Source organism: Pinus tabuliformis, chromosome 1_2 (assembly GCF_031772625.1).
Source record: "Pinus tabuliformis cultivar Carrire ecotype Pingquan chromosome 1_2, CPIR1, whole genome shotgun sequence".
In the NCBI taxonomy this organism is placed as follows: domain Eukaryota; kingdom Viridiplantae; phylum Streptophyta; class Pinopsida; order Pinales; family Pinaceae; genus Pinus; species Pinus tabuliformis.
Genome location: NC_142298.1, coordinates 756972660 through 756990778, shown reverse-complemented (window position 1 = coordinate 756990778; position 18119 = coordinate 756972660). Strand labels below are relative to the sequence as shown.

General features: G+C 36.0%; 1 protein-coding gene across 1 annotated transcript in view; it reads right to left on the bottom strand.

Moving 5' to 3' along the window:
• Window positions 1-18119, bottom strand: part of LOC149208000 (DNA topoisomerase, type IA, core) — a 375671-nt gene that overhangs the window by 117949 nt on the left and 239603 nt on the right. Inside the window, exon 10 of the mRNA XM_089395900.1 lies at window positions 16159-16440. Within this exon, the coding sequence (XP_089252026.1) occupies window positions 16159-16440 (282 nt within the window). The remainder of the gene's footprint in view (window positions 1-16158; window positions 16441-18119) is intronic.

Genomic DNA, 18119 nt, shown 5'->3' with positions numbered 1-18119 from the left:
TAGAAGATATGTTAAGGATGTACGTTATGGATCAGCAATAACACTAGGAAAAGTACTTATCCTTAGTCGAATTTGCATACAATAACAGTTACCACAGTTCAATCGAAATGTCTCCATTTGAAACATTATACGGCAGACCTTGCAGAACACCATTAAGTTGGGACAGGTTAGAAGATCGGGTGATAGTAGGGCCAGAATTAATCCAAGAGATGGAAGAACCGGTAAAACAAATTAGACAACAGTTAAAAGAAGCACAGGATAGACAAAAAAGTTATGCTGATGCTCACAGAACTGATAGAAAATATGAAGTAAGGGATCAGGTTTTCATCCACATCAAACCAAATAAAAGCACTATCCAATTTGGAAAAGGGACGAAGTTGTCACCCCGATTTATCAGACCATTTAAAGTCATGGAAAAAGTTGGACCTATTGCCTATCGTCTTTCACTACCACCTCACTTGCATAAAGTTCATAATGTATTTCATATATTTTCATTAAGGCATTACATAGCTGACAAATCTCATAACCTTCAATGGAAGGAACTGCAGGTATCGGATGAAGGAATCATTTTAGTCGAACCATTACGTATACTGGAACGTAAGGTTCGACAACTCAGGAATCATCTGGTAGACCAAGTTAAGGTCCAGTGGGACAAGTATAGCCCTGGATCAGCTACTTGGGAAGATACAAAAATCATATGTCAAAAATACCCCAACTTGTGTCAATTTTGAAGAACTTTAAGCCATATTTTGTATATATTTACTTTACTTTAAATCAGATACTCAAAACCATTTTGGAAGGATCACATATAAAAGTGAATTTTTATGTTACTGAAATATGATATATGTTATCTGCTTAATTCTATTGGTACGTTGATACCAAGGTGAAATATATTATTTAAATTAACCTTACTAAATTATGGATACCAAGATGAAGTTCAATATTTGATTAACCTTGCTATAAAATCTAAATCATGAATTATGATATGAATTAAGATATCTATAATTTTGTTTCATTTATGCATATCGATATGATTAATGAGATAGAAATAAAAGAATGATTACAATTTCAATATGAAAACCAATAACATGATCAAGACATGACCAAGTATGTTATACTATAGATAGCAACATGTATGAGCTATACAGAAACTGTTTATTGTATATATATTGATGCATATGTTATAATATATGGACAAGTGTTTACGTTGCAGATAGCATCGTTACCAAAATGACAATGTGATGGCAAAAAATTCAGTACAATTAAGGCTCAATGAGGTTCCACGATAGAGCATTGACCCTGGTCCCACTAGGAAGGGTGGAGGTATTACCCATCGTTTATCCTCCAAACCAGGAGTCATGGGAGGACTGTGCAAATCACGCTCTCCTGGACATGTTATGATGACTGCCAGATCCCTACTGGCCAATCAAGTTAATATAATCGACGCTGACACCCTTGAGAGCCTATGAATGGTTAGTCAATATAGCTGACGCCTGGCACACTCCAGTAAAGGATGGTTAGGATGGGAGTGGAAGAGATTAGGAAGGATAGGATGATTCTAGAGTAGCTTGGAAACCCAACAGGGGCAGAACATGAATATTGTAGTTGTAAAATTTAAAATATTCAAAAAAACAAATTTTAAGTATCCATATAAAACAAATTCAATCCTGAAATACAAAGACTTATATGCTCACACTAATCACTAATATATTTTGGAAACCCTAACTTCGGGATGAAGTTTTTGGAAGGAGGGATGTATGTAATGACCCACCTACAACTATAAATAAAATATGAATATTAGCATACATACAAGACCTCCATACGATAGCTACGTATGCGTGGACCGACATGTATCGTACTATATATAGGCTGGTTACTACAGGAAGAGATATAAATTAAGGTAATGAATTAATACCTCACCAAAATATCATATATATCAAATTAGGTAAGTAATACTTATACCACCTTTTATGTATATATATATATATGATAAATCCTTAAACTAAAAGAAAATGTTAATTTTAATTTACAAATTAAATTTAAAATTAAAATTAATAAAATTATAATATAAATTAATTAAAATTATAAACTAGATAAATCAAATTAATTTATTAAAATAATAATAAACTTTAATCAAATCAAATCTATGTATCCAAATAAAATCAACAAAATCAAATGAGATTTGATTTTATAAAAATTACATGTAATAGAACAATGACATGGAGATGGGAGGAAAGCAGTGGACGAGGAATTGAAAGGAGGAAGGAAATCTTGAGGAGGGGGAAAAGGGAGAACAATTTTAACACAGAGGTACAGACAGGAAGGAGACTTGATTATACTGGAGTTTTTGGGCACGGGGGATCAAATTGCTTCAATTGGAAAGCATTCTGAGACTGAGTACCTAGGTTGTACCAAGTTCAGCAGGGGGGTTTTGGTCATTTTGGTAATGCAACTGAAACAAGATTTGTAGCAGAGCAGACAAATTTGCAGCAAAGCATACAGGTTGGTATTCATTAGATAAATTGTTTAAATTCTATATTTAAATTACATATTCTGGTATTTTATGAACAAATTATTGTTAAACCCTCCTAAGTTTTGAATCCTACAACTATAAATAAAATACGAATATTAGCATACATATGAGACCTCCATACAATAACTATGTATGCATGGACCCGCATGTATCACACTATATATAGGTTGGTTACTACAGGGAGAGATATAAATTAAGGTAATGAATTAATACCTCACAAGAATATCATATATATCAAACTAGGTAAGTAATACGTATACCACCTTAAATACATATATATATATATATATATATATATGATAAATCCTTAAACTAAAAGAAAATGTTAATTTTAATTTAAAATTAAAATTAATAAAATAATAATATAAATTAATTAAAATTATAAACTAACTAAATCAAATTAATTTATTAAAATAATAATAAACTTAAATCAAATCTACGTGTCCAAATAAAATCATCAAAATCAAATGAGATTTGATTTTATAAAAATTACACGTAACAAAACAATGACACGAAGATGGGAGGAAGGCGGTGGACAAGGAACTAAAAGGAGGAAGGAAACTTTGAAGAGTGGGAAAAGGGAGAACAATTTTAACATAGAGGTACAGACAGGAAGGAGTCTTGATTGTACTGAAGTTTTTGGGCACGGGGAATCAGATTGCTTCTGAGACTGAGTACCTAGGTTGTACCCAGTTCGGCAAGGAGGTTTTGGCTGTTTTGGTAATGCTGCCGGAACAAGATTTGCAGCAAAGCAGATAGGTTGGTATTCATTAGATAAATTGTTTAAATTCTATATTTAAATTACATATTCTGGTATTTTATGAACAAATTATTGTTAAACCCTCTTAAGTTTTGAATTTAGAATTTAGGGCTCTTACATGCCACCACCATTGAAAGATGTACCATAGACATAACACCCCCTTTAGAGGTAGAAACCACCTAATAGGATGCTCGGTTAACCCTATTTGGAGTAGGGAGACATTAGCACATGCCAAAGCCCATTATGGAAGGGCATGCCATTATGAAGTGCTCACTTGTTATCCATGGTTTATAAACTCTTTTACTTGATTTCTTTAATGACTTGGTGTGTTGGAAAGCACGAGGACACATTGGATCTTATCCAGGATTGCAGGTGGTTGCCATTAGGGTTTGGTCTCCCTATACAGGGTTCTTACCCTAGAGGGATACATTGGCACATGTAGGGTGTGTGTAGAGAGTCATGGGCCTCCACAACATTAGACAGCACTCCAAGATCCCCACATCCATTCAGAGATTGCTCGTGGTTCACTTATTGGACAAGGAAGATGCACTTGATCCATCATGCCTAGTTGGCAGATGATCCAGGACTTGCACGATGATGTGGAATCACCTATACCATCATGCTAACCCTTGCAGGCGATCAACAGGCATCTTCGATTTGTTTGGAGACCCATGAGGACACTTGTGTGCCCCCCACATGTCATTAGGAGCACCACAGGTTATTACAAGGGGCCAACCCCTTGTCTACTACTTTTTGGAGTTCAACTATACATTATGGCACAAATGGACTCCATTAGGCCTCCTCCAAGGCCCAATGACATGCACTATTCATTATTCGACCTCTTGAGAGGCTTATTCTTTTGTTTATGAGCTAGTTTGGTGGGCTTGTCACCAAAAGTTGGTTATTTTGCACATTATTTTATTGTACGGGCTAATGTAGGCCTTATTAGCTAAATCAAACTCATTAGAAGTGTATAAATACAAGTGATGTGAATTCATTTCAGCATCATCACTTGGATTTGGAACTAGTAGCTCTTTAGAGATTTTCGCTACCCTACTTGGAGGACGAATTTTTAGAGCATGGAATGAATTTTGATGTTTGGATCATTTTCATATGCCTTGAAGCTTCTTGATGGCAAGTTTTTGGATGGTTGGATATATTCTTATACATGTAGGTACATTTTAATGCTATTCTTTCTTTCTAATTTTGTCACATACATTATTGCTGGTATTACAGTATACTAGGGCTTATTTGTTGCATCTCTTGTGCAAAGTTGTGGAAATTTTGTTTTTAGATAGTAAATGCTTCATGTATGGGCCATGTATAATGAATGAATGTTCCTAGGGATGTTTCATTACTAAAATTCATTTTGACAAGCCATTCATTTTGCAAAACGAAGTATAAAGTCTTTGAAGCTACTTTTGTTGTTGCCCTAGTGCCAAGCAAAGTTGTCTTTAAGGCCTCCTTGACCTAGAAAACTCAAAGGTCCATAGTCATAATTCTACCTGACTCCAATCTCCCCAAAGGATTAGGCACTAGTCCACCCAAACTTGATCACCTTAAACCTATTATCCTTCTCCCCTTTCCTCTTCTCTAGGTCTAATCCTCTATGTCACCTAGGGCATCAATTATCTCATGATATAGCCATCCTAATACTTCGATTTTTGGTCCACAACTTAGCTGGTGTGTCCTCAAAAAGCCCTCCAAATTTCATGAGATTCTGACAATGGGATCTTGAGATATCGCAAGCCCTAGCTCGAAGACCAACTCTTCCCTTGGTTTCCCTTAGGCTAGAAACCTCACTGGGATTCTTGCACTGAAAATTCATTCCTTGATCCCTTTCCCCTCCCTAATTAGGTCAAGCATATCACTGGTTACTAAATCCTATCCCCTTGAACGAAAATCAGGTCCACTTGGTCCTCTGTGGTCCCATGCACTATCAAGGTTAATTCTTCAAAGATGACCTGGGACCCAAGTTTCCACAAGAATTCTAGGGCTCAGGGATCTCCTTTATAAGACATGTACTCAAAACCTAACCCTAGAAAAATTCCCCAAGCCCTTCCTAAAGAGCCTTCCATCTTGTCTTCCAAGACAAGCAAGCCACATATTTGAGCCTCTTTTTTGAATAAGCTTGTAGGATCACCCCTTGCCCTATCATTGGTCCATCCATTTCATGATCTTTATCATAATGGGTCTCCTCCCATCTGTAAAAGTCCGTAAAGAGTAGGGAGTCTTAGCCGAGGTGACAGTGGGCTATCACTCCATTGTTGCCCTTAGCCTAGTAGTAACCCTTCAAGGATCCCCTTTTAGGACTCGTGCTAGTTTGAGCGATAACAGATTTCAAAGACAAATATTCAAACATCAAGTTAAACGGCCATACTTTTTTCCATCACCATTTTATATAAATTTATCTGATGGATAGGGATACTAAAATTTACCTTCTTGATGAAATAAGGAATTCACTAAGTGATGCACTCACTGATACGATAAATAAAACATTTGAAAAATACAAATACGAAGAAAAAGACGATGACCAAAGTGAAATCAGTGAGTGCTTTTCCACTGGAGAAAATGAAAACAAAGGTAAAGCAGTTGAAGCCGAAGAAGGCTTTGATTTCAATTTTGAATCCAATTGGCAATGTGAAGAAAGAGAAGATGAAGACTCTTAATCCAATTAGGGCTATAAATATGATGACCATTTCAAAATAAATAAAACATTTGAAAAATACAAATATGAAGAAAAATACGATGACCAAAGTGAACTCAATGAGTGCCTCTCCACTAGAGAAAGTGAAAATAAAGGTAAAGCAGTTGACGCCGAAGAGGCTTTGATTTCGATTTTGAAACCAATTGGCAATGTGAAGATAGAGAAGATGGAGACTCTCAATCCAATCAGGACTATAAATATGATGACCATAATGTAGAATATCATAATAACAAAGATCAAGGTGAAGTTGGAGAAGAAGAGTTTGATGAGAATGACAATAACAAAAATGGCGTCGAAGATAATTACACACTAGATGAAATTGATAGCAATCATGTTGCCAATAAAGAAGATAGTGATTAAAATAAAGATGATAAAGAATGTATATACGATGATATATTTCATAAAGATAAAGATGATATTGATTATGATTGTGATGAGGAAGATATAGAAAACCATAATGATGAAGAGGATGTAGAGGATGATATTTTTTATGAAGTTGATGTTGATTACAATAGAGAGGAAGATGTAGAAGACCATGATAATGAATATCGAATAATGCACAAGATAGTACATTTCGTATAGATGTAGATGACCATGAGGATAAAGTTGATGACAAAGAAAACATACAAGACTGTCATAATCACGAAGGCGATGATGTGGATTATTATGGTGAACAAGATTAAAAATGCAAAATACCCTAATGATGAAGATGCAAAAGAACATAATCATGAAGAGGACTCTAACAATCAAGAAGGTAATGATGTCATCATCCTAAAGGAGGTTTTGAATGTTCTTGTTAATGGTAGAAGTTAAAAACAAAAAACAGAAAAAACCCATCTATTATATCCTCATTACCTTTCTTTTAAGACAAAGCAATTTTGAAGAAGAATAATAACAATAATATCCAAAATCGAAATAGGTTTTATCAAATACCATGGGTTACCAAAACCATGGACTCATAAACCACCGATGGTAAAACATCATAAAAATTATAAATTAAAATGTAATAATATAAGAGAAATAATAAGTCATGACTCTTCGTAAAGAAGAACCAAAAGCCATATGTTGGTTGATGTAGCCCGGGCAGGTGCTCTAGCCTCAGGTGGTGTCAATGAGGCTAGGAACACAAGAGCAGAAAATATCTCCAAGCCCAAGTTATTCTTTTGAATGGAAATGCCTTAATTAAATTAATTAATCAGTTTTAATTATTTTCCTAAGTTTCAACCTGGGAAATAGATTAATTAATTAGTAATAATTGAGACATGGTTGATTTTTCTTTAGAGACTTCTAGAAAAGTTTCTAAGTGATCTTAACCATCGTTTAAATCATTTCAGATCTACATCTTGGTCATTAATTTCTCAACGAGAGATTATAAAGGAAATCAATGGGTAGCCTTTGAGATCAATGATAATGGTTATTGAGATCTAACACCAGCGAGGGTTTCAATAGCAATTGAAGCAGTGAATATTTTTTGAGGTTTTCTTTCATTAGTATTTTTCCAATTTTCGAGATTCAAAGGAATTCTCCCAGAATTTTTCTATAGACAAGGAGGTCGAGTTAGTGAGGCCATAAGGGTTCGAAGAGGGCCATGTTTTCTCTAAGTGATGCCCAGATTCCTTATGGAGGCATTATTTTTCAGGAGGAGGTTGTACGAGATTGCCAGGTGGGTCATACGAGTTGCCAGAAGGGTCGAGACTCCGAGAGGCTAATTTCATCTAGGTCGTGAGCAATAGATGGTCTGGGAGCCGCATGTGTGGAATCATGCAAGCCATATTTTCCAATGTGAGGTTGTGTTAGGTTGCAAAGGGAGGTCGTGAGCCTTCTAGAGGTTAGATCAACTTGTTGAGGTGAAGAAATATTTTTTCGGAGCTTTGTCGAGGTTTGGCAAGCAATATTGTAATATTTATCAATTGCAAAATTTGCCGAAGAATAATTAAACTCTCAGATTTGAAGAACTAGTTTTCCCTTTAGGATTTTTTCCAGGGACGTTTTATCCAAAAATATTTGTGTCCACTTTGTGATTGCTTTTCTCTCAGAACATCCGCAACTTATTTTGGTGAACACTACAATCATGTTTTTATTCAATATTTGTAATATAATAATTTTGCTTAGAATTAAATACATTGGATAATTACCGATTGATTGTAATAACCGATATTTTTATCAATTTTCACTTGGTACCATAGTAGATTTGAAGTGTCGAGGTGTACTAGAGCATATCAGCGCAAGGATTTGGAAGAGGAAGCCAAGGGTTTAATACCCAGATCAATTTCTTTAGTTTGTTCCAAATTTACTTGGAGGAATTATTTTAACTAGTGTTATTTTTTGCAGGAGAGGCCGAGATTTCCAGCAACGCCGTCAAAGTTTCTAGAGGGTCATGTTGCCCAAATCTAGCCACACACGTGGAGGTGTTGAGGCTGTGTTGAGGGCCAAAATACTCCAAGAGGGTCGAGGAGGTGAGGCCGAGTCCTTTTGAAGAGGCTAAGACTTCCATGGGCCAGTTTGCTAGCCAAAGGCCACATGTGAGGGCCATATTGTTTTCCAGGAAAGCCAAAAATTCTCAAAGAAGCCGAGATCACTTGCAGAGGGAGAAAATGAGGTTTTCCAGGTACATTTTAGTTGGTAGAAGAGATATTATTTTGTTTTCACTTGAGGGCTTCAACAGGATTGAGGAATTAAGATGGGTTGGATGGCACATTGAACTTTGGTGTTTGGAAAATCCGGTGCCTTCTTATTCTGGAAGAGTATGGACTAAAAGATTTTGCTATGGCACATATTGTTGTACCAACAAATCCTATCATGTTGCATGAGTACCGGAAAGATGATGTGTATTATTCTAGATGGGGTCAAGGACCACATTGTTCCACATTCGATGAAAGAAAATACAACCAAGAAGATGTGGGATGCCATCAACAAACTTTTCCAGGATAAAAATATGAATTGGAAAATGATCCTAAGAGAGAAGACGAGAAGCACTAGACAAAATAAGGGAGAGAACATTGTCAAATATCTCACTCGCATCAGGACAATTAGAGGATGAGCTAGCAGCCATTAAAGAGAAGGTCGATGACAAAGAGCTTGTGAGAATGACCCTAAATGGGTTTCAGAAGTGATGGATGTTTTCATGAAAGTGGTTAGTGGAAGATCTGATTTTCCTACTTGGAATTACTTGTGGAACGACTTCACATAGGAGGAGCCTCAACTCAACGTTGTGAAAGGAAACAATGGTACTGGCAGCAATTCTGAATAGAAGGGAGATGATAGCGAGAATCTTGCTCTTGTGAGCAAGGGAAAAGCAACAAAGGAATCCAGTAAAGTGTCGAACTCCAAGGAGGAAAAGAAGAAGGACATGTCAAAGATCAAGTGCTATGGTTGCCACGAGTTTGCCCATTACTGCAGCAATTGCCCGCACAAGAAGAAAGGTGACAAGAAGGGTAAGAAGCATACAATGAAATTCATAAATGATCTTTCTAGACAAATAGAGGATGAGTTTGCACTCATCGCTTGCAGTTGCAGTCTATGAGAGTTGTGGCATAGTGGAATGGGCCATGGGGTACTCAAGGCGACAGGTGTTCTAGATGTGAGCATGGAGCATGATGTTGTACAATGTAGAACACTTTCCTCGCAAAGAGGGAGTGTTGGTTGATGTAGCTCGAACAGGTGTTCTAGCCTCAATTGGTGTTAGTGAGGCTAGGAACACAAGAGAAGAAAATATCTCAAAGCCCAACTTATTCGTTTGAATGGAAATGTCTTAATTAAATCAACTAATCGATGTTAATTTTTTTCCTAAGGGAAATAGATTACTTAATTAGTAATAATTGAGACATGGTCGGTTTTCCTTTAGAGACTTCTAGAAAAGTTTCTAAGTGATATTAACCATTGATTAGATCATTTCAGATCAAGACCTTGGCTATTGATTTCTCAACAAGATATTATAAAGGAAATCGATGTGTAGCCTTGGAGATAAATGATCATGATTATTGAGATATGACACCAACGAGGGTTTCAGCAACAGTTGAAGCAGTGAATAATTTTCGGGGTTTTATTTCATCACTATTCTTCCAGTTGCTGAGATCCAGAGGAGGAATTCTCCCAATGTTTTTCTGCAGAAAGGGAGGTTGAGTTAATGAGACCGTGAGGATTTTAGAAGGGTCGTGTTTTCTCGAGGAGAAGTCGAGATTCCTTATGGAGGTTGTATTTTCCCAGAGGAGGTCATACAAGTTTTCCAGGTGGGTTGTACAAGTTGCTAGAAGGGCCGAGAGGCTAGTTCTATCTAGGTTGTGTGCATCAGAGGGTCCAGGAGCTGCATGTGTAGGGTTGTATAGGTCGTATCTACCACTGTGAGGTCGTGTCAAGTTGCAGAGGGAGGTCATGAGCCTCCCTAGGGTTAGACCGACTTGTGGAGGTGAAGAAATCTTTTGCCAGAGCTTTGTTTGGGTTTGGCAAGTACCATTGTATTATTTATCAATTGCAAAATTTGTTGAAGATTAATAAAACCCTCAAATATGAAGAATTGGTTTTCCCTTTGGGCTTTTTTCCAGCGATGTTTTGTCCAAAACAATGTGTCCACTTTGTGATTGATTACTCTCAGAGTTTCCGCAATTTATTTTGGTGAATAATGCAATTGTGTTTTTATTTAGTATTTGTAGTATAATAATTTTGCTCATAATTAAATACATTGGATAATCACTGGTTGATTACAATAAGCAATATTTTTTTTTTTTTCACACCACATTTATAGCCAAGGCACCTCAATGTATCTCAACTCATTAATTCAATCATTATTAAATATATTAATTTATTCACCTTGTAATAATATTGTTAGAACATAATTTTTCAGCCATTATTGTTTGCTACACTTGTAAACCTAAACATCCAATACATGGAGGATAGTAGTAATTGCTTGTCAAGAGGTTAAACAAAAAATGATCCTACATTGTCAGATTGTTGATTTGTGAACTTTAGGCCAGTAAATTTATTCTAGCAAGCTTGGAGATATTGTCACATTGGCAAATCAAATAGAATAAATTTAAGACATATATTTGTTAAAATATGAGAGTTCTATGCATAAATTTAAAAATATCTTTGCAAAACCTTGAAAGTTCTATGAAAAAAACTAAATGTACTTGCAGAAAATTCAATATACTTTGCAGAAAACTGAATGAAACTGAATGTACTTTGAAGAAAGTTGAATGTACTTTGCAGAAAACTGAATATACTTTGCAGAAAGTTTAATATACTTTGCAAAAAACTGAATGTACTTTGCAGAAAATTGAATTTTCTATGTTGTTACAATCACTTAGAATGCAGATTTCTTCTTCACAACTTTTCTGGTCAGCAATTGTAGATAGAACATAAACTTCAGGATCATATGAAAATAGCCAAACACAAATATGAGACACTGAGAGTTAGGTCCAATGACCAGGGCAAAACCCACAAAGGGAAAACCCAAATGATTCTTCTTATATTAGATTTCTTCAATTGTTCAGCAAAGTACAGAGAGAGAGAGAACGAGAATGAATAAAGTCGTCAATGTTTAAACAACTTGCAGCTGAAGTGTTCTTGCTCCTTGCTTGAAGATCTCCTCCTTCCCTTGATCAAATCTTATCCTTCACACTTGCTCCAGCTCTTCCCTTGCTCTTACTCTTCACTCGCTGTCACACTTCTCTTGCACACACTCAGCACTAGCTCTCATTTTTCACAATGAACATGTTACTCTCAACTCTCACTTGCTCTTGCTTAAATAGATGAAAAATGAGAGGAGTTACAAAATGAATTCATTCCTTGAGCCAATAATAGGAGAATCGAATTCCATGAGGAAGGAGTTACTTGAGGAGAAGTGTAACTCATCCCAAGAAAAGAGAGAGAGGTACAATTTTCTTGAGAAGTTATAATTCAAATTAGGGAAAGAGATACACTTAGACATGAGATAATATTTGGTGAGAGTTACAAATCAAATTGAATGAGGGAATTACAAGTGCATTTAATGAGAAGGAGTTACACTTTTTCCATACATTGAATTAGTGAGGGAGACTTACATTCTCTTAAGTGTGGGGTTACTATTTTATTCCAAGAGAGAGGTTTGATTTGCTAAGTAAGAGATTCTCAATTTAATTTACTTATTCCATGAAAGAATTTGTTATTATTAATCCATTAAAGGTGAATGACTTTAGACTATTTTATAAATAACAGTATCATAATAAATTATAATAATAATACTAGTAAGGATAAAAATATTAATTCTTGACTAGTATAATCATGATTGATTCTCTGTGGAAAAAGTTAGCAAAAAGTCCTAGTTAAATTGCCAAATTCCAATTTTTTAGGCTGGCTGATTTAATCGACGGACTTTTTGGCGACTTTTTCACTGTTGAAAAAGTCAGGATTAAATCAGAGAAGTCGCGATTTAATCGGGAGTCGACCCAAAAAGTCGCGGAGCCCGCCCAGGGCATGGATAAGTGGGCGATAAGTCAAAAAAACCTTCATTTTTAACTCTTCTTGCTGCCATTCATCCCTGTGGAGAGAGGAGGTGTTTGCCATTGCCCAAGAGGAGGATATTTGCTAGTTTTGTGGTGTGGATTTGGAGATTTGTCTACTGCTCAATTTGAGAGATTCAAGGTGAGGGAGACTTACATTCTCTTAAGTGTGGGGTTACTATTTTATTCCAAGAGAGAGGTTTGATTTGCTAAGTAAGAGATTCTCAATTTAATTTACTTATTCCATGAAAGAATTTGTTATTATTAATCCATTAAAGGTGAATGACTTTAGACTATTTTATAAATAACAGTATCATAATAAATTATAATAATAATACTAGTAAGGATAAAAATATTAATTCTTGACTAGTATAATCATGATTGGTTCTCTGTGGAAAAAGTCAGCGAAAAGTCCTAGTTAAATTGCCAAATTCCAATTTTTTAGGCTGGCTGATTTAATCGACGGACTTTTTGGCGACTTTTTCACTGTTGAAAAAGTCAGGATTAAATCAGAGAAGTCGCGATTTAATCGGGAGTCGACCCAAAAAGTCGCAGAGCCCACCCAGGGCATGGATAAGTGGGCGATAAGTCAAAAAAACCTTCATTTTTAACTCTTCTTGCTGCCATTCATCCCTGTGGAGAGAGGAGGTGTTTGCCATTGCCCAAGAGGAGGATATTTGCTAGTTTTGTGGTGTGGATTTGGAGATTTGTCTACTGCTCAATTTGAGAGATTCAAGGTGCCGATTTGTTGTTGCTAGGTATGTATTTTAATTTCTCTCTTAGTCTTTGTTACACAAATGGCTTTTTAAATCTTTCTATAATCCTATCAATTTGTTCTTATCTTATTTTTTCTTAGAATTTTGAATCAAAACATTGTTTAGAATCTAGATTGAATCAAAACTTCAACTTTCAAAAATCAAATGACAAATATTCAAACCCTTGTTTAGTGAATCTGAGTGTGTTCAAGTGAGTGAGAAGAGGCATTTAAAATTTAAAATCAACAATTACATTTGTGTTTGCTTCTTATGTGATGGGCAATTTTTAATTTTTTTCAATCTTTTTTGTGCCCTAGGTTCAAATTCAAGTTCAAAGTTTCAAACAAAATGTCGAAGAATTTCGACCCTATGCGGGAATATGGTGAACCTAATCTTATACCCAACAGTGGGGGGTTAAATAGACAATATTTGTCTTGCAAATTGTGTGGCAAGCATATGTTAGCGGGTGTCAACAGATTAAAATTCCATCTAGGGCAAATTCCAAGGCAAAATATATAAATTTGCCAAAATGTAACTCTAGAAATCATCCAGAGGGCCATTAAATCATTGCATGATAAATAGGATGCCAAAGACAACAGGGCATAGGAAAAGGCAAAGGAAAAGGAAAAGCCATTCCCTCCTCCCGTAAAAGGGGCAGAGCATCTCAGTGAGTGATTACTTTATGACATGTAGAAGACTCATGATATACATTTATTATATTTTTTGTTGATATTTTGACTCTTGAGAGTGGAGACTGAGTCACGACTCAAAATTCAGGACTTGATTCACTATTTTTCTAAGTCACCGGATTCGTCCTAAACCCCCTACGAATCCCGAATCCAGCGAATCCGACACGATTCGATCCGGATTCGTGTCCAAATCATATGACACGTCGTGTCCGAGGTCGTGTCACGATTTTCAAAAGCGTGTTGCGATTTTGGGACACGTGTCCTATTTCTAGGACTCGCTAAGATCAGTGCGGGAAAGAGAAGGGCGTGTTTTCTCATTAATATTTTCATTTGGCAAGTGATTTGTGTTGTTGGCAAGTGATTTGTGTTGTTGCAGCAAGGAGTAGAGCATTTTGGCAGCTTCATGATCAAGTCTAGGCCCTAGTATTGATATGTTATTCATGGTAATGTTAAATTCTTAAAGTAAAAGTGACATTCTCCTTAATCTTCATTTTCATCCTTTTACTTAAATTTATAACATTACCATGAAATGACTCAGGATGTTTGAGATTGGTTTTGGCCTCATTGGATTTCATATGGAGAAAGTAGAATTTTAGATTTCATTCAAAATCCAGCAAATTTATCAGTTTTTCAGGATTTTAGGATTGGGGGATTGCAATGTTTCCATTGACTTTTGTCATGTATTAGGGTATGGAACTCGTATTTAATCAAGAGCACCAAACCAAGAGCTCCTAAATATGTCGCTCCCGCTCCCATTTTCGCTCCCGCTCCCCGCTTTCGCTCCCGCTCCCAAGTAACACTGTTCCTGATGATATGGCTCTGGACACCACTGTTGAGTTGGCATTGGCCAACATGGATCTCAATGATCCAATGCTAGAGCCTGTTAGATTTGATGACTTAGAGGGGTCAACCTCCATACTAGCAGATGCAGAGGCGACTATGGATACAGGGGAGGAGGAGGATGGAGAGGAGAGCAGTGGGGACCATGATGATGGGGACAGTGATGCTGATTCTGATGCTCATTGATGCCTTGAGGCTTGTATACTTGTATTTGTTTTATATTTTCTATTTCTATTTGCCATTGGCATTGCACCAACACTACCTATGTAACACATTTTGATTTGATGACTTAATGAGAAAACTACAATTGTCAGTGTGTTTATCTTACTATCTTGTAGTTGTAAGTTGTCTTTCAGTTATGAATTATGAATCATGATTTAAATTTTTAATAGATTTATCATTTATGTGACCAGTACCACTGACATTTATTTGAATTTTGTATGTATTATGCATGCTAATAGCTATAGATGAAGATCTATGTTTGAAATCAATAAATTTGTATCATTAATTAAAATTTGTGTAAGAAATATGATAATATCTAATTTTTAATATATATATATATATATATATATATATATATATATATATTTAATAAAATAATATATAACGTGTCCTAACGTGTCCTGTTCCGGGGGGTCAGCGTGTCCGAATCCGACACCACGAATCTCGAATCCTACGTGTCCCGAATCCCCGTGTCAGGTGACTTAGCTATTTTGATATGTGATGTAGCACTAGACTTCATATATATATTATATATTATCTTTCTTTTCATGTTTACGTGGAAATGAATTTTTTTTATGTTGTAGATACTTCAAATGCTAAAAAAAAATTAAAATGAATATTTTTGTATTTTTTTAATTTTGCCGACTTTTTGCCGATTTTTTCAAAAACCTCCAGACTTTAACAACCTTTTCAAGTTTTTGACCCTTGCCGATTTAATCCCGACTTCAACTTTTTCCACATGGGATTGATTTGATTTTAAAGTGGATTCCATATGTTGAGATCATCCTTGATCATTTAGACATGACTCTCTATTTTTGGAAAGTCACTTTCAAATTGAGATGTGACTTACTATTAGAATTGTCATAAATGAAATTTTACTATAAGAAGTTCAAACAGAATAGAAAGATATGATTTTTTCTAGGAGAAATTCATCCCTAAGCTGCCAAAGTTTAACAATATTAAACCTGTTTCACAGATGAGCATGAATTCACTTTCGCTTCAAAGCAAGTTGAAAACAGAGATACCTTATAACATGCTAAGATTCTGCTAACAATTATGTCATTAGTATGAAAACTGCCAAAGTCATTACATTTTGATTTGACATACATCCATGCACCTACGAATTTGGAGCTAAAATAATGTGCAGATAGTATTGACGAGGCATAGTAAACAAACCTCATATATTTGCAGTCAGCACTCACACTTCCAATAAAATGCTGTGTTACATATTGATAAATTTTCCAAGCATCACCACCTCCAAGTTGCGATTCTGTAGCTGACTTCATAGGTGTTATAGGAGGATGGTCACCAGCATCATTTCCTGCTCTTGAAGGGTGAAATCCCCTAACAAGTAATGAGTTCACATAATCACCCCAATTGGGGTTTCTGCTTTGTATCTTAAGAGTGCCTTCAAAATCAAATGTTGCTGGGTATGCTGTGCTCTCTGTTCGAGGGTAACTGAGCCAATTTGTTGCAATGTTAATACATGCCAACAGTATCAAGCCATTTTGGGTAAGCGCAAAAACAAAAAGCATGCAAATTAGCTATGCATATCACAAGTTCTCACCACTTAAGCCAGCAAGAAAAGAGAATGCTTGAACATTGTTTTTTGCAAAAGACAGCAATCCCCACAACCCAATAATGGAAAACAAGGGTAAATAATAAGAACTATTATTTTACTTATTCAGGTAGCCAACGATAAATTTACTGATGCTAAGGGATAGAGAAAAACAGAATAATGAACAGGATAACTGTATACAAAACAGAATTTTTTTTAAGGTAAAAGTACCATAAAATTGCAGAAATGCATCAACACATAATAGAAAGCAAACCTTGCTCTAAGCAGACAACAATAGCCAGCAGACAGAGCAGATGAAAATCACCCTTAATAAGTAATACATAAAAAATGTTCAACAGCAATATAACATGACATGAAAGTATTTTGGTGCGAAGGATATAGAACAGAAGTTAATGAATGTTTGTGATAGGGAATGTGTCCATTGTCCAATATTTTTTTTTTATATAAAAGAAACTCATCACGTGAAACAAAAGGAACTACCACAGTTTGTCCTTCAGTTTTTAGTTGTCTCCTTTTCATGCTCGATCAGATGTAAGCTGACTTTCAATAAAGTTAAACAAGACTTTCTTAACACAGTCGTCAGTTAATTTATGAATGACTACACAGTTTGTGCTACAGATTTTAGATTCTCTTTAATCAAAAGGAAGGTGACTTTCGATGGTTTTAAACAAGACTTTTGTAATAAAGATGTCTTTCATTTACAAATGAATTAACAAAACTGGCTTCTGGTAAGTTCTATATTCTTTGCAAATATTTCCTATTATCTGATATAGAGGCTTAATCAGAGATGGCTGTCACTGCTGCTCCTCCTCCATGCCTGTGTTTGTGAGTGGTAGAGGATGGGTGCCCCTATCATATTATGATGTCCAAAATCCAATATTGCTGAATCCTTTCCTGACCTGTTGATTTGTGTAGCTTGGGAGGTACTCCCACAACCCCTGGGGTACTAGGTTTGTGAGGAGTTGACCCACAAGGTGGCTTTGTGGGCAGTGTACCCAAGCAGTGGGCTTTGGACCCAGAGTAGTGGGAAAAGACCTAAGTGAAAAATACTTGTTTTTTCATTAATTGCATGAGGCCATCCTTAATGGAGCAAGGGGGACCTAAGGCAACAATGAGGTGACTTGATCAAATGGAGAAAATATTTTTTTTTGAGTTAGTTGGGGTCTTTAACAACAAGTTCAAGTCAGTCTAGACTTGAGTGGTGCCCCTTGAGGGTTAGTTGTTGCTCTCATGAAAGACTACAAGTAGAAAGGGATGAGACCTCATTTGATCATCATCCAAGTGCAACATCTCAAGAAGGCTACAAGCCAAGGTGACCGAGTTCTCAAGTAGCAAAGCTGGAGGGAAGGAAGGATCCGAATTTTATCTCTGTTCTGTGATCTAGCCGAGCTTATGGAGGACTTGTCTAAGCATTGAAGCAGCCAAGGAAGGCGACTTCTCTCTGTGATTACGGCAGCCGAATTTTGTTGGAGAAGAGGCATGAAGCAGACCAAGACATCTCTGTTAAGGAAGAAGGGAGTGGACCAAAAGATTGTGACTAGGGCCAAGGCTTAGTCTG